Source organism: Mustela nivalis (genome assembly GCF_964662115.1).
Source record: "Mustela nivalis genome assembly, chromosome: 2".
Lineage (NCBI taxonomy): Eukaryota > Metazoa > Chordata > Mammalia > Carnivora > Mustelidae > Mustela > Mustela nivalis.
In genome coordinates, this window is record NC_139021.1 from 131,224,848 (window position 1) to 131,242,129 (window position 17,282).

At 53.6% G+C, this 17,282-nt stretch overlaps 1 protein-coding gene across 3 annotated transcripts in view; it reads left to right on the forward strand.

Moving 5' to 3' along the window:
* HK1 (hexokinase 1) overlaps positions 1-17,282 on the forward strand; it is a 112,652-nt gene that overhangs the window by 42,633 nt on the left and 52,737 nt on the right. Inside the window, exon 1 of one of the 3 annotated variants that reach the window (XM_082715232.1) lies at positions 4,733-5,113. The exons of 1 other annotated variant lie outside the window; for it this stretch is intronic. In XM_082715232.1, coding sequence (XP_082571358.1) covers positions 5,054-5,113 — 60 coding nt within the window. In that variant the 5' untranslated portion in view covers positions 4,733-5,053. Of the gene's footprint in view, positions 1-4,732; positions 5,114-7,836; positions 8,112-17,282 lie in introns of those variants that run through there. One more of the 3 variants, XM_082715229.1, reaches the window with a different exon arrangement.

Below are 17,282 nucleotides of genomic sequence, written 5' to 3' on the forward strand. Positions count from 1 at the left end.
TATCTCCAGATCCCTAGAGACAATACACAAAGACCCTTTTTTTTCAATTAAGGTCACATGCACAGGTTTTGAGTTAAAGTATATCTTTTAGGGGGCACCGTGCAACCCACTATAGGCCTGTTCTAGCAGAGGGAATGGGGAGAAGAGGATGGATTCGGGAGAGCTCTAGGCGAGATGGATTTTGTTTTGTTCCTGATGCACATAGACAGGTTGACTCCATAGAGTTTGGTGGCAGATTAGATGCAGGACATTTGGGAGGGGAAATCTCAAGGATAATGCTCAGGTTTCCAGCTTGGCTGCTGGGAAGATGGTTCTACTTGGGACACTTTTTCCAGAGGGAGGAGGAAGCACAGGCATGGAGTTCTCCATTTTATTCTGAATTCTGCTCAAATGTCGGATCCTTAGAGAGGCCTCCCCTATTCATGCTATCCGAAAGGATATTCTCACTCTCTGTTGTTCAACCTAGCTATCAGTGAGGATCAGATTTAGCTGATATTAACAGGAAACTCCAAAACAGCAGTTGAATTAACACACTGAAATTTTATTTTCCTCTGAAGTTCTAGAAATCTAGAGGCAGTCAGTGGGGGGCTGTTATGGGGCACCTTGGTGACAGGGACATAAACTCCTTCTATTTTATTTTGTTGCTTTGTTTGTGTGGCTGCCATTTCCAAGTTTATCTCAATATCCAAGATGTTCCTGGTTCTCTAGCCCATTCTCTAGCGTCTGTATTTCAGCCAGCAGGAAGGAAGAATGCAAAGAATTGAAAAGCTGTATAATCTCTGTGTCTTAAGGAAGGCTCCTGGAAGCCAACCCGAGATGCTCTCCCTTTAATCTCCTTGGCCAGAACTTGCTCCCATGGCCACATGTAGCCGTAGGGAAGGCTAGAAATATAGTCTTTAATGGGGTGGGGGTGCTGGATTCAGCTAAAAATTGGAGATTTGTTAGCCAGAACAAAGGGGAAATGGATCTTGTAACAGGTAGCTGTGTCGCCTACCTCCTGCTTTACTTTTCCTCCTAGCGCCTGACCTCATGTGTATTTAATTTGTGACTTATTTGCTGCCTGTCTCACCCCACCAGAATGCGGCCAGGGACTCCGTCCTGCTCACCAGCCCATTTCTAGTGACCAGGAAGTAGAGACAGATTAGGGGGCTCCCAAATGTCTGTTGAGTGAATAAATGACAAGTGGGGAATTGAGAAGAAATGACTACAATGGGAGCCCTCCTGAGTTTCAGGTGTCCGTGGGGTCTAGAGGTTGATGTTCACAAGCAGTTGGGACCCGGGTCTGGAGCTCAGGTGAGAAGTGGGGGCTGGAGCTCTTGATTCCTTGGGTAGGGCACGTTGGGATGGAGCCACAGAAGACAGCGAGGCAGGAGGGCACACTCAGCCAGCTCAGCTGAATCCACCAAACCGGATGCCCCCCACCCCCACCCTGGGAAAGGCAGCTGCTTCTGCATCTCCCTTACAAGACCCCTGTGGGTCACGCAAATCTGCCTCACTGTGTGGTTTGAGAATTTCCTTTATAAGAGGACTCTGCACAGCCAGGCTCCTCACTTTACAAACTAACCAGGCATGACTCAGTACCCAACGGGAGAAGCTCCCCAAGACGGGTTTTTGGACTGATCTGCAACTGAGACGTCGCTGGGCCTGCTTAGAATGAAAGAAATAAGGACAGTATGGTAAAATGAGCATTTCACCTTGTTAGAGCCGAGGGGGTGGGGGTGAGGGTGGGTCTCGAGTCAGACTCTCTGGGCACACATTCTAGCTCTTTGCAGTAGCTGTATGACCTTGGAGAAGTTCCCTGACCTCCCTGTAACTCCGTATTCTCATCTATAAAATGGGGACATAACTGGTATTTCCCGCATTGGGTTGTTCTGAGGGTCCAAGAAGTTAATATAAGAATTTAGACCCATACTTGGTTCCCAGTGAGTTCTCCCTGAGAACTAGCTATTATATATTATAAAGTCAGAGGAATTTAGTTTAAAAAGCAGCCCTTGTTTTTCTCTCTCTCTGGCTTAGAACATCTCTTTCCTTTAGGCAATGATGGTGATAGGAGATGGAAATTGTGACTACAGTTTATTTTTTCTTAGCAAAATGAAAAAGTCAGCACCTATTTTTATTTGTATGCGTGTTTAACTTGCTGACCTAGGAGACCCCGCAGTCTAGGAATCCTGCCTGGGTGTTGACATGGGCTCTCCTGCATGAACATTTCCTTGTATATTTTGGAGCTAATTCTAAAGGGAATCATTGGCCCCAGGGAGGTGGCTGAATGTGGCATTGGAGAGAACTATCCCAGGAAACTCAGAGGAATCAATAGGATGATTTTTGAGATTGCTCTATGCGCACAAGATACCGGCTTCCTTTGGGGAGGGAGCAGGCTTGAGATAAGGAGCCGGGCTGACCTCAGCCATCTGGTTAACCCTTCTTCCAGGAGGTCATTCTTTCTGCCTAAGAGGCTTATCAGGTTTAGAGGCAGTGGAATAGAGGATGGGCTTTAGGATAACTGAAAGGGGTGGGACTTGGGGAAGCGAGAGAGGGGCGCACAGTGCAGGATTTGAACGCAAGCCTGAAATCTCGCACACCTAGGCACTGCCTCTCTTGCTTCATCCTAATCCCGGTCCTCATACCTGAGGCCTTGTGCCTGTTAATTCCAAATATTGGGATCTTAAAGGCCTACAGGGACCAGACCTGAGTGTGCCTCAGTGCGGGGGTTGGGGATGTGGGTGGGGGAGCACCTGGGGGGGTGGGGGGGGGGTGCCTGGGGCAAGCTGCAGCACCCCGCAGTGTCTGAAGGGGGCAGAGGCTGCTCAGAGCTAGCTGAGCGTGGCCCCGGGGATGCTAGGCGCCCAGCGTAACTAGACCTGAGATGCTGGGAACCTGGATTTTCAAGTGAAATCTCATTTTTCAGTGTTTCATCATACTTGTAACATATTCCGCGGGCTGAATAAGAGATGCGCCTGGCGGTTGCCAATTTGTAACTCTGTGACGATGTTGCCAGTGGGTGGAACTGTGGGCAATAAAAAAGGATGGGAGGCAGGCCAAGAACGTGATTTTTTAAAAATTTAAATTCAATTAATTAACATATAATGTAATTCTGGTTTCAGAGGTAGAGGTCAGTGATACATCAGTCTTATGTAAACCCCCAGGGCTCATTCCATCACGTGCCCTCCTTAATGTCCATCCCCCAGTTTCCCTCCTCCCGCCATGAGATTTTAGAGTCCCAGCCCCCTCCAGGGAGCAAAACCAGCTGCCAAGTTGATGAGAAACCCACCGTGCACTTTCATCCCAGGGTCTTGGCATCTGCAGAGCCTCGAGGGCCCTGGAGGACCGGCCTTCAGGTTTGTCCAAGAGGGGCCTGTCGCCCGTGGAGAGTTAGCATCTAAAGCAGCGATTCGCCTTCCAAGCTGCGCCTCGGACATACCTGGGAACCTCGATAGGTACTGTTTGCCCTGCACTCCAGGCCAGTTCTGCTGCCCTCTGGGGCTGAGGCCTGGGCATCAGCATTTGTAAAATCTCTCCCGGGGATTCTTCAGTATAGCCAGGTTGAAACGCACAGATCTCAGTAATAGAAATGTGGGTTCAGGCTCCCTTCCAGGTGCTTCCTCTCGGACCATGTTTTGCCTGCACCCCCTGGCCTCAGGGTTCTAACACGCGGCAGTGGCTCGCCCACGCTGGGCTTGCTTTTTCTTTCTTCCCTTTCTCTGACTCTGAGACCTTCCACACGCCCCAAACCTCTAGCCCTCCCTGACTGATTAAGTGGGGATAATGATATTTGCCCTGGTAACCTCACCAGCCTGTTATCAGGAGACACGAGGCAATATTCGAGAAAATAAATGCTCTGTAAACTGTCAGTATTATGCAAACACTGCTGGTAGAAGAGTGCATGCGCAGGTGCTGGGGTACAGCTCTGATCCGTGGGAGAGGATTTCTGGAGTGCCATTCCCAGTGCCCTGGGTCCAATGGCAGTTGTCCCATTCTGACGTGGCTGTGGCTTACCTTCTCTTACCGGCAAGTGGGTTTTGTGGCTGGCAGCCTGGCATGGCCTGACCCCCACCCCCCACCCCAACGCCGGTACAAGAGGGAGCACAGTCAATGAACAGGGAAATCCGGGGGACCTTGGTGAGAGGGCTGGGCACCTGGAGGGTGAGGGAAGACCTCTGGAACTAGACTTCCAATGGTCAAGGTCATTGCTGTTCTTTCTTGGGGTCCACAGAGTAATCAGCAAGGGGCTTGATGTAGTTCTGGAATACTGGTAAGGTCCGGAGCAGACGGCCAAGAAAGAATTCTTGAGACCTCTTTGGTGCAAAAAGGTGGTTTTATTCAAGCACTGGGACAGGACCTGAGGGCAGAAAACTGATGCACTGGGGTTGTGAGGAACGCTGATTATATATTGGGGAGTTAGGGGAAGTAAGGGAAAAGGGAGATGTCCAAAAGGGCTTTCATATGCTAAAGAAGACTTTCAGGATACTGGAGGCCTGGCTATTGTCAAGTGAAAGCTGTTTTTCCCTTTAGCAAAGCATCAACACAGACAGTGGGAAGTTTTCCTAAAGGAATGTCATACAGAGCCCACCTGGGAGTGTGTGCAGAAGGGAGATTATGGAGTGTCCCCTGTGCTTCGTCCTCAGCTGCCCTTCTGATCCCTCATCAGGCTCAGCTGGGATCTAAGAGCTACCTGACAGCAAAAAGAGGCGGGATGAGAAGTGCTTGAGGTGATCAGGGGACACAGGCCCAGCTCTGAGCCCGGGAGGGGACGCTGCAGCAGTGCAGAACGGGCTCTGGTCTCAGGAGCCCGTGTGTGATTGGGGCAGAGAAGGCCAGCCCCCCCAGAAGACAGTCAACAGTATCAGGCTGACTGTTAGGGCTCAGCCGCACTTATCTGAGGCCCAGGCTGCAGTGAGGTGGGGGTGGGGGAGGATGGACAGAACACTGGCTGGGCATCAGAACCGGGTTCGTGTCCCAGCCCTGAGCGCCACCACAGCCTGACACTGGACAAGATGGCCTACTTGCTGCGTCGCAGGTTCCTCGTCTGTAAAGAAGAGTCTTGGTCCAGATCTAGATGGACTCTGAGCACAGTCCGAGTTGGCCGTGTGGAAGTGCTGAGGCCTGGGAGACCGGGGTGAGTAGCATGCTCAGGAAAGGCTTTCTGTGGCAGGTGGGAGAGATGGGCCTCGGTGAGAGGGTGACCTGGACACTTGGTTGGGGGGTGGTGAGTGGAGAAGTCGGGGCGAGCAAGGACATACAGAGCCCTGCTGGAAGGGACCTGGTGGGTTGGGGAGAGTGGGGGGAGGAAGAGGTAATCGGGGAATAGTGGAGTCAGATCGCAGAAGGCTTCAGACATCGGGCTGAAGTGTTTCAGTTGGCTCTGTCAGGAAGGAGGGGGTCATCAAGGGGTTTGGGGAAGAGCTATGATGTGATTAGGCTGCCTTTTTAAAAAAAAAAAAAAAAGCAGGAATAATGTGGCCTGGACTTCAGAAAGACTGGGATGGTAGAAAGCCAGAAACCAGGGAGGGCAGCTAGGAGACTCTTGTAATATCTCTGGCATGGGACCATGAGCCCTCAGGGTTGAAGGGAAGCAGTGGGGCAGGCCTAGAGATATTTCTCAGGAAATACTGATGGACCTTGGGGACTGTGTGCATTCAAGGGGTGAGGAGGAAGGAGTCATCTTGAGAAGCAGTTTCTCTCTCCATGGCCAGGGAAGAGAAAGTATTGGCAGCTTCCTTGCCTGAAAAAAGAACATGTCAGGGTAGCCTGGAAAACTGGAAGATCAGGGGCTCCCTGGTTCCAGCTCAGTGATTCAAGAGATCATGGATGGAACAGGGGTGCAGTGATGGCGGGGGCCCGGGTTGAGGGGTATGTGTACTCGGAATGCTCCTGACCACTGCATGGGGCTCCTTCCACCACCGAGGGCTGGATGTGGGAGCCAGGGTAATTTGCAAGGCACAGTTCTTGATCCTCTAGCAACTTCCAGCATCACCACTGCAGGGCTCAAATGGCAGTGGAGAACCACCAAACTGTTCTCTTTCTCCCAATTTTGCTTTATGGCCATGTAGGCAGTGTAAGTGTTCGATGGATGCCAGAGAACTTCTGTTCCTAGTTTATGACGATACTATCCTCAAGGCAGATCCAAACTTTGTGGGGTTGGAGGCTTAAATAATTTCAGGGAGCCTCTTTGGTTAAACAATTCAAAATTACAAATATAAAATTGCTATGCAATCTCCTCAGGGCCTAGAACGGGGAGGAACACACAATCATTCCTCATTGAGAAGCCCTTGCTGCTACCCAATCTTATAATACCCACCATTTATCGTGTATAATAAGCAGGTATTTTATTTGTATTGGGTGGGTGGGCTTTAGGATCTCCATGTTACAGATGAGGAGGCAAGCTCAGAAGGGTGACTCAGAAAGCCAGCCCTGGATGCTGAGCTCTGGACTGAAGGCTCTGGCCTCAAGGGTCACATCTGAGGTCCTCTTTGCTTGGTGACCACAGTGGTCAGACCCCTGATGCTCCTGAGAAGGAATGTCCTGGACCTAAGCCTTCTCTCCGCCGGGACCACTATACCTTTACGGAGGCCTGGTCAGGGCTCCCCCGGATCCAGGGATAGGGTAGAGGTGGTGGTCGTGTTGGGGGGAGTTGGACTGTGACCATCTCTCAGGGCCCCACGTGGTGCAGCCTTGGTCCCGAGAGCCCAGCCTGTTGAGGCAGAGAGGCTGCATACAAAGGAAGGACAGCCAACTGCAGGGGTGAGCACTGGCTTTGAGAACGCACGGACCTAATCCTGGATCTACAGCTTCCTGGTTGTATGAAGTTCGGCCAGAGACGCGGCCTCTGGGAGCCTCAGCTGGATGACCTGTTGAATCAGGATAGTAACCTCTTCGCTGTACTTTGAGTTCCTTACACGTCCCGTGGTGAGGCAGTAAAGCTCCCGCACACAGACGCGACGATCTAAGAACAGTCCCAGCAGCAGCCCAACCGCCCGATTCCGCACCTCCCCTCCCCCTCGTCAGGGCTGAACGTTTCTCCGAGGATTCCTCCCAGCCCGGCTCACTTCCGTTGGGGAAGTGAAAAAGGTGGCACCTCGGAGGGGCCGGATGGCCGCGAGCCTCGGGGCGCGAGGGGAAGAGGAAGCCGGGGGTGGGGTGGTGGTGCTGCGACCAGGCCGGGGCGTGAGCCCTCCGCAGAGCCGCGGGCTCCAGGGACTCCGGGGCGGGCGCTGTGGGGCGTCGCTCTCGATTTAGCAACACAAATCCGTCTGCCGGAGATTAGGCCGGACGAGCCGCGCTCGGGGTGATGCACCGCCGGGAGGACGCAGCTGGGGCTCGGCGCTCTGCCCCGCGGAGCCGCAGGCGCCGGCCGGAGCGGGGGTCGGCGGCGAGGACCGCGCGGCCTCGGGCGCTCGCTTCAGCCGGCCCAGGCCCAGCTCGCTCCGCACACCCACTTCTGCGCGCGCCTCCGGCGTCTCCCCATCCGCGGAGCCTCCGGGGGCGAGCCCTCATTTCCCCGGGAAGGGGTCCGCCCCGGCCGGCCGCGGGCACCCCTCGGGGACAGCTCGTCCCGTCCGAGTCGGGCGGCGCCTGCTCCCGCGCCCCGCGCGCGCCCGTCCGGCCGGGCGCCGCCAAGCGCGACCCTGCGCGCCCGAGCCAGCCTCCTGCCCTCCCGCCGGCTCCCTACGTGGGGGACGTGCCGGCAGATGCCGGACCGCGGGGGATTCCGCGGCCCCGCCGCCGCCGCCGCCCCCTTTCCGGCGCGGGAGGGAGCGGCCGCCGCGCCCCCCCGCCCGGGCCCGGACGCCGCCGCCCCGCGCTGCAGAGACGGGCGGCAGCCAATGGGCGCCGAGGAGGTGGGCCGGCTGGCGGCTGTCACCCGGCCGGGGACGCGAGCGCGGAGCCGGGGCGCGCGCGAGCCACCGCCTCCCGGGCCTTGGGGGTGGAGCCGCGGCTGGAGGAGGAGGAGGAGGAGCCGCCGAGCAGCCGCCCGAGGACCACGGCTCGCCCGGGCTGCGGAGCTCCGACGCCGGCCCCACGCCCGCCGCCTCGCGTCCGAGACCGTCAGCATGATCGCCGCGCAGCTCCTGGCCTATTACTTCACCGAGCTGAAGGATGACCAAGTCAAAAAGGTGCGCCCCCGCCCGCGCCGCCGCCCGACGCTCTGCCCGCAGCGTTGCATTCCGGCATCCGCTCGCCGCCGCCGCCTCCATCCTCCCGCGCCCAGCCTCCTCCAGGCCGGCACCGCTCGGACGGCAGGGCGGAGGGGAGGAGGGAAGCCTTCGCTTTTCGATTCTGCCCGGGATTGTGTGTGTGTTGGGGGGACGACCCCCGAGACGGGGCTGCTTGCTGCAGTGTCCTTGAGCTGGGCTGTGGATGTCAGATGGGCCCCCGGGCCACGCGGGGAGGTGCCTGAGCTGGGAGTGGGGGGGGGGGGACCGGTGGGTCGGTCCTCAAGGCCTCTTCGGAAGGCTCTGAGCGCCGTGGGCGGAGGAGTGATTACAGGCATGGTGGGGAGCTGAGCGCGCAGCAGGCGGGGGTGCCGGCTGGAGGCCGGGCATCCCAGAGTCGGGGGTCCTCGCGGAGGGCCCCAGGTGCCCGGAGAGGCTCTTAGCCCTGTTCTGCCAGCTGTTGCGGCTGCTCCTCAGTCTGGGGACTGGGTGACCCGCCCGGCTTCCCGGAACGGGGAGGGGTGCGGAGGCCACCGGAAACTTTGCTCATAGGCCTCAGGTCGGGAGCGGCATGTCTAAATGGAATTTTTTATTCCTCTACGTGACTGCTCTCTTAAACTGTAATTTCCAGCCAGGCCAGGGAGCTTAAATAAGAGACTGGTCTTTTTGAGTCAGATAGAGGCCTTGACATGTATGCCTGCGACATGTGTGTACTCGCACTGGGACGCGTCTCCCTACCCTGAAGGGTTGCTGCCTTTGACATCCGTCTCGCAGAAAATACTGTCCACTGGCAGGTCTTAAAGGTGTATCTCTCCCCTAATGCCAGCCTTGCCACCGTGCTTTTAAGGAACAGCCTAGGCTGTGGGGAAAAGAAACCGTTTTATCGGTCGGAGGCCTGGCAGAGGCTCCTGACCCCCCCACACCCAGCATGGGTGACAGGACGGCTGGAGTAAGCTGGGATGCACAAAGTGAGCCTGACTCTGGCGATCAGACAAGGGAAGTACCTACAGGTGAGAGGCGGGAGCCTGAAGCTTTGGAGTCACTCAGTTCTCTTCCCATCTATGTAGGACAGCCCCCTCTGGCCCAATAGGAAGTAGGCCTGCTGAGGGCGGTGACCTCATCAAGGTCACCTGGTGAGTTAAGAGGCAGTGCCAGGGCGGGTCTCTCCCTCCCTCCACGGGGAACTTGGACCTCCTGGAAGTTAGCTGAGGGGGAGGTGCTGAGACCAAGGCCCTGGGGATGCTGCTTGGATCCTGGGTCCTGTGCTGCGTGGGGACCAAAGCAGGGCAGTTAGGAGACAGGCCTGGAAATCTGCCACCATCCCTCAGAGCTAGAAGCAACAGTGACTCTAGAGTTGACTGGCTGTGGGACTCCTGCTCCCTGCTGGGCAGTGCGGTGGAGCTTCCCCTGGCCACGGAGCTCAGGGAGCTGTGTCTGCCCCCATGTATCGTTCAGGCTCTCTCCAGGGGTGTTGTGTGCCGCTGACGTTCTTCCCATTTCCAGTGGGGAAATGTACCGTGCAGATGAGTTCACGGTCCTTCCCCTGCACGTGGCCTACACTGTAGTTCCAGACAGCAGACCAGTGGAGTGGGGGACCCAGAAGACTCTTCTAAGTTTCCACCATCCATACCCATATCACCTGTGTGGCCTTCAGGGCCTACGCTGGGTTGAGGTTTGAACTGTACTCAGTAAGCATTGTTTGTCAGGCACTCGGTGTTGACTGTGGCCTCCCTCGAATTCCATCGACCAGGCTCCTGGAGGCATCTGGGTGTGTGACTTCTGAATGGATTGGTCCTCCTCAAATCCCTTCTGCTCTGAGATTGGGATCCTGGCCTTCCCTCCCCTCCCCTTCCTGGCCTCAGAACAGTGCTGGAGGAGGGTCTTGAGGCCAAAGCTTACATCATGTGGTATTATTGGCCAAGGAGAGTTTTAGGAACGAGATGGCTTTCTTGCACCCCACTGGGGACCATCTTAAACTGCTTTCTATAGGGGGTGTGTGTGCGCGCCCACGCGCCTGCCAGAGGATCACCTTGGTCTGCATGATGGGCTATGTGGCATTGCCCTCCATGGGTGTGGTCCCCAGGAACCTTCCAGGGCCTCCTGAGAGCCTAGTGGACACTCTTAACAATGGCCTAGTCAGCTTTCCCCACCTCCACCTGTACAAAGCCTTGGGGACTGCATCTTCTCTCCTGGGCCTCCAGACTTGGTAGAGGGCAGCCCTTCCTACCCACCACTTACTGTGAAAAGGCTGGGTGGGGCTGTAGGACTCCAAACCCTGCTCTTCTTGCCTAAATCAGGCTCTCCCTGCGACCCAGTGGGGACCCAGTAGGGACCCAGCAAGGCTAGCCCCCGCCTGCCTACCCTGCCAGCGTGGGTAGCCATGATGATTCAGCCCTTCAGCCCTAGGCAGCCTCTTGGGCTCTAAAGACAGCCCGGCCTCTCCCACTAGCATTCATTCATTTTCTTGCCTTCTGGCCTGGGGGTAGGAGGAGGGAAGACGGGGATGGTGTCAGGGAAGGTTTTTCCGGGATTGCTCAGGATATAGACACGGTCATGAAAAGAGTTCTCATTTCTCTCTCCATTGCCGGTGAGACATGTCACTAATTCAATCTTGTAAATATATCTGGGGTTGAAACAGGACAAGGGCCTGGCTGCCCTGCGTGGAGCCCCATTTACCAGAGTGCATTTGTGTGCTGTTGGTTAATGGGGTGCTGGGAAAAGCGTGTCTTGGTGTTAGACTGAAATAAGTACAAGGCATAGTTTCCTTTTACTCGCCTGGTGCTTTTACCAGGAAAAGGAAGGCACGTGTGTGCTTGGGAAAGATTCCATTCATCAGAATCCCAGACATCTGCTAGTTCTGTAGCTAGAGGCGGGGTCCTTTGACCTCCAAGTAACTTTTAACAGGCCAGTCCTGTTGCCGGCTTCTTCCACTTGGCTTTGCCATGAAGAGCCTGGAGGAGGGAGATGGTGCGCATAGCCCTTTGTTTGGGAGAGGAGGAGGAGTCCAGCACGGTGAGAACGTGGCCTCTTAAGGACTAGCTTCCCGGGGGCGGCCAACTGGCCCAGTCGGTAAACCATGCTTCGCTCCATCTCAGGGTTGTGAGTTCGAGCCCCATGTTGTGTGTGAAGATTACTTAGAAATGAAATCTTGGGGCGCCTGGGTGGCTCAGTCATTAAGTGTCTGCTCTTGGTTCCAGTTATGATCCCAGGGTCCTGGGATTGAGCCCCACATAGGCTCCCTGCTTGGCAGGAAACCTGCTTCTCTCTCTCCCACTCCCCCTGCTTGTGTTCCCTCTCTTGCCGTGTCTCTCTCTGTGTCAAATAAATAAATAAAATCTTAGAAAAAAAAAAGAATAAAAATTAAAAACTAAAATCTTAAAAAAAAAAAAAGTAAGTACTAGCTTCCTTTCCTTCAAGTTTGTAAGAATGGCAACCAGTGGGTTCTCACTGAGTGGGATCCCTGTGACCCTGAGTAATCCCCATCAGCAGGTGAACAAACAGGTGTGATTTGTCCAACAGCTGAACTCAGGAGTGCTTGCCCCAGGAAGGTGGGGGAGACTATGCTTGGCAGTTAAAGAGCTACCCATGGTTTATTTTCTCCCAGCCCATGTATTCCAGCTGCAACACCAAGCATTAATAAAATGCCCTTTTCTTATTGCCCAGAGGTGAGGGAGAGGAGAGATAGAAAGTTACGAAAAATACCTCAGATACCTTTTGATCTGCTGTTACACAGATGTCCGGTTAGAGCCTCACTCCTTGGGTGATTCTTTATTTCATTATCCTTGTCCCTGCTACCGGGGATGTTCTCGGAGCTCCCCTCCCCCCACCCCGAGAAGCCCCAACACTTCGTTTGGTTTGATAATTTGGGACTGTTGTGAGGGAATAAACTGGGAAACCGGGTGGGTACAAGGGACTTTCACATCTGGCCGTGCCGCGCGGTCCTCCCACACTCCTGCTGTTTTCTGGAAATGGCATGGGCAGCCTTCTCCAGAAGAGACAGATTTGGTACTGTCTCTCCGCGCGTGCCTGCAGTCAGGGACTCCTGCGGGATGGAATTAGCCCCCAGAGTCAGCTCTGAGCATGCCTAAGGGCGCCCCTGCCCCTGCCGACAGAGAGCAGCCAGGCAGCTCTGAGGCCGGGAGGCAGCCGTGGCCAGGCTTCGGGCACCTGTTTGTTGATTTGTGGACCTTTAGAACTCAGAAACTTAGTAGTTTCTTTGGAAACGGTTGAGTCCTTTATCATGTGCGGAGGGCTGTGCTAGGCTGGGGTGACGGGTATAAACTCGGTGTGAAATGCTCCTTACTCCCCCAGAGCATCACTAATGATTTTCTGTCTTGGAAGAAGTGCAGAGCACAGAAGGCTGTGAGAGCATATAGGGCTAGTGTTCAGATCATGGGTGGGAAAGTGCTAACTTAGGAGGGGCTTAAAGCCAGGCCCTAGGTGGGCAAATGGGTCTTAGACTTAAAACTTGGTGAGGGAGAGTCAGATGGATAGATCTCAAAATGTAGTTTTGCTTTCTCCTGAATGGCTTGTTATCTCTGAGCATCCCGGAACAGTTAGGGCTGTCTTAGCAGGTATCGTGTGTGTGTGTGTGTGTGTGTGTGTGTGTGTCCCCACCTGTCGAATCATACACACACGTATATTAACAAGCTTGTGTGTATGTGTACTTTCAAAAAACCTCCGGTGAGGTGGTGAGGACAGGAAGCAGTAGTATTCCTGAGTGTCCCAGAGCAGTGCTCCCCCTTGCAATGCCTCCCGGGGACATCTCCCCCCGCCATCACCCCTTTATGCTGCAGATGAAAAGCAGGAATTTTATTCCTCATTTAGAAACAGGCACTGGAGGTCCCATGGAGAGAGACATGACTTTCTCAAGGTCTTAAGACAATCTGGAATGGGCTCCAGTAGGCTCTTCTTACTCCCTCTGCTTCTTCCTTCTAGGAGAAAAATCCATCCTTCTTGATTTTACTGATTTAACATGGAATCTGAATTTTAATTCTCTCCCCCAGAAGTCAATGTGTAGGAGACACATTTTATTATGAAATATTCGAGGTGCATAAAAATGAGATTTGAGATCAGCATAACAAACACCTGTGTACCTACCACTCAGCCTGAGAAGTTACAGACATGGTTACAATTACATTAGAGACAGACTGAAAGCTCGGCTTTCCTGTCTTCTCTCCCATTCTGTGTCTCCCTCCAGAGAGCGCCGCAGTCCTGATGTAGATGTTTATTATTTCCGTGCATGTTTTTATGCCTTTATTAATGACAGAGCATGTGTCTATAAACAGTGTATAGTTTATAGTTACTTTATGTAGTTATAAGCTTTTGTAAATGATGTATCCTTTTGCAACTCGCCTTTTCTGCCTCAGCAGTCTGTCCTCAGGATTGCTCCACATGGATGCACACACCTGTGTTTCATCAATTTGGACTGCTGCATGCTCTCACATTGTGCAAAACACCACAATTTAGGATTTATCTATTCTTTTGATGGGAATTTGGGTTTCTGATGTTTAGAACACACGCGCGTTGCTCTGGGCTCCGGGCTGTCGATCTGGGCTGGAACTGCTGGGTCGAAGAGTGTGTACATCTTCCCATTTTCCAGGTTTTGTCAAATTGCCATCCCCGGGAGTCCTGCCACTTCATACCCCCACCAGAAGTCTGTACAGGTTCCTGTCATCCCACACTAATCCTCGGGACAGTCAAACCTGTAATGTGTTTTAGTAGATAATTTTTAAAAAAGATATTATGTATTTATTTGACAAAGAGAGAGAAAGAGAGCATAAGCACAGGGAGCAGCAGGCAGAAGGAAAGGGAGAAGCAGGCTCCCCGCTGAGCAGGGAGCCTGATGGGGGACTTGATCCTAGGACCCTGGGATCATGACCTGAGCTGAGGGCAACCGCTCAGTGGACTGAGCTGTCCAGGAGTCCCAAGTAGATAATTTTTAAAGAGTCTCTTTCTTCCCAGTTGTTTCCATTCACATTACACACTTGACTTTAGTTTAAAATTAGCCATTTCCTCGTTTACTGTATGGAGCAGAGCCCTGGTGAGGTTGACAGCTCTGTGAGTGGCGGCAGCCCCATTGACTGCTGCTGGGACCCATATACACTCCGAGAAGGGGGAGTAGGTGCAGGCAAAGGCGGGGAGGACTCTCTGAGCCCCCCTCTGCCCCCCGTGCTCCAGTGTGGGAATCCGTTGCACTTTTCCGGGAATTAAAGCATGCACGTGGGCCTTTGGCCACACAACCTCTCCCTTCCTGGGTGGAGCCGAGCCAGGCCTGGCTGTCTTATCAGCCGCCTAAATGTGGCTGGCCCTGTTAGAGGACGCTTAGGCCTGCAGCCTCTCTGACTATCATTCCTAAAAGGAGAGGGTGGCCGTGCCCCACAGCAGGATGACTGAACCGCGAAGTGGGCAGCCCAGCCGTCTACAAACCGCGTTCCCTGCTTCTGGGCTGAAAGTGTTGGATCATGTTTATCTGATTCCAGGCTTGGTTACAGGCCACAGAGGCTGACACTGGGAGGGGACCTTGGAGGGACACTGAATGCCGACTAGGGGCCTGTCTTTCCTCACACAGGTCTTATTTCATCATCAGGATTTCATCATGGAATGCCCGTCGTGTTCACTGCCGGGTACTGTGCAGAAAACATCACATCCCCACATCGCCCCTGTGCAGGGGTGCTGTTAGGATCTCCACTTTTGGATAAAGACCCTAAGGCTCAGCTAGGAAACAGCAGAAGAGCCAGCATTCAGACCCATCGAATGTGATGGCAGAGCCCCCGTTATTTTTTTAGTTGAGGTATTAATACTCAGTGTAAAACTCACGATTTTAAAGTGGACCGAGTGACTTCAAGTACAGTCACGAGATTGTGCAGCCCTGACCACTATCTGATTCCAGAACATTTTCATCACTCCCAAAAGAAACCCCATACCCATTAAGCAGACGGTCCCCACCCCACCCTCCTCCCAGTCCCTGGTGTCTATTAATCTATTTTCTATAAAAACAGATTTACCTCTTCCGGACAGTTCACATAAATGGAATCCTGCAGTATGTAGCCTTTGTGTCTGGTCTGTCACCGAGGATTGTGTTTTCAGGGTTTGTGCGCGCCGTAGCATCGATCGGTCCTTTGCAGCTGAATAAAATGTAGTTGTATCCAGATTCCACAGTGTGTTTATATATTTGTCAGTTGATGGACATTGGGTTATTCCCACTTCGGAATAATGTTGCTGTGAACGTTTGTGTGTGTGTTTTTCCTGTGTGGACTTTTATTCCTCTTGGGCGTATGTGTAGGACTGGCGTTGCTGGGGGAACCCTTGTCTTTATCCACCTGGAGAAAGACACTGCCTCCGTTTAGAAGAGAGGAAACAGAGACCCCCCATCCCCCAGGGGGTGAAGTGACTTGCCAAAGACCACACAGTTCATTAGTAATAGGGACAGGAACACTCCCTGGTCCCCGAACTCAGAAACCCAAGTTTCTTCCCACCATACTGCACCCAACCTTCCCTTTTCGTTGTTTAGGGAAACAGCCAGGGAGCTTGAAAGTTGAGGCAGAGCTGGGCATGGGACCTCCCCCCAGCCCGCAGGTTCCCCAGGACTCTTTCTCTCCTTCCCCATCCTCCCCAACACGGGCACCTTGGCTTTGCTTGCCCACCCCCGCCCCCCCCCCCCCCCCCCGCCCCGTGCCCCTCTTCTCTTGCTCAGTGTTGACTGAACTCCCTCCCCCTGAGAAGGAAATTGGCCCAATAAAGTCATTTACAGTGAAATGTTAGAAATGTCCCATTTTTCAAATTTCCCCCTGTACCCTGTCTTCCTCCCCCATCCTTGTTTGCATTTAAAAGAGGACCCCCACCAAGGGCCATGCCTAACCTTCCAGAAGAACCCGTAATGCTTTTATAATGCACAGTCCTGAAGGTTGTTGGCACCTGCAGCTTCTGCCCAGCCGCACTTTGAGCAGCTTGTTTCCTTGATTGGGGTTTGCCTTCAGCCCTGTTATTCGATCTGACCTCGTTTCTCTAGTGACTCCCGGTGCCTTCTCTGATGTCTCTCTGAGTGGGTGGGACGAGTGGAGTAGGAGACCCAGGCCACTGTCGTAAAGGCACCACCTCACCTTTGCAGGGATCTGTTCTGTTTGCGACATACTCTAACGGGCTTGGTTTCGTCGAGTCCTTCCAGGCAACTTGGATGTAGGCATTTCTTCCTGCCTTTTACGCATGTGGCCGATGAACCTCAGGAAGTGAAATTGACCTGATCAGTGTGGCCGCAAAGCAGTAGGATGAGCTCGGGGATTGCAGGCCTGTCCGTCTGACACTGGTGGGCAGATCTGGCTGCACCTGCGGAACCCGGACCGTGGTCCAAGGCTGCATACGTGGCCACAGCCCGCATTAGAAACCATCACCCAGGCCTCCCAAAATGGGGGTGCTGAGCTGTGCTGTCCAGAACAGTAGCCGCTGGTCACACGTGACTACTGGGCACTTGAAATGTGGCGAGTCTGATTGGAGTCTGCTGGTAGGTGTCAGGTATGCACAGGATTTCAAAGACTTTGTATGACAAGAAGATACATAAAGTATCTCATTAGCAATTTAAAAAGCATAATAATATTTTGGCTATATTGGGTTAAGTACAATGTTATTAAAATTAATTTCACCTTTTTAACAAAAAACACGTGGCCCCTAGAAAGTTTAAAATTACATATGTGGCTTTCATTATATTTCTGTTGGACAGAGCTCTGCTAGACAGTGCATTTTATGGCTGAAGTTTGGGCCGAGGCACTCTGGCATTCAAAGTGGTGGGTTTATAGGGGTCCTTGGGCCACAGTGTCCGCATCCGGAAGGCTGGGAGGCTAGAATCCATTCTATCTAACAGATTCTTCTAGCTTGAGCAGTATGGTGGTGGCCGGCGAGCTGTCTGGGCCTCAGTTTCCTTATTTGTCAGATGGGATGAATGATTCCTGCCTTGCCCTCTGCCCGTTTATCCAGCTAGAGAAGGGATGTGGAACCGCTTGGAGAGCACATGGAGCTGTAGGAATGCCGGGACACACCTGTCGGCACCCGAGAGGCACTTCGGGGGAGAGTCATCTCTGGAGAGGAGGAAGAGTAATCCCGGTGTCTGGAGCTCCTGCAGCCCTTATGAGGGCCAGC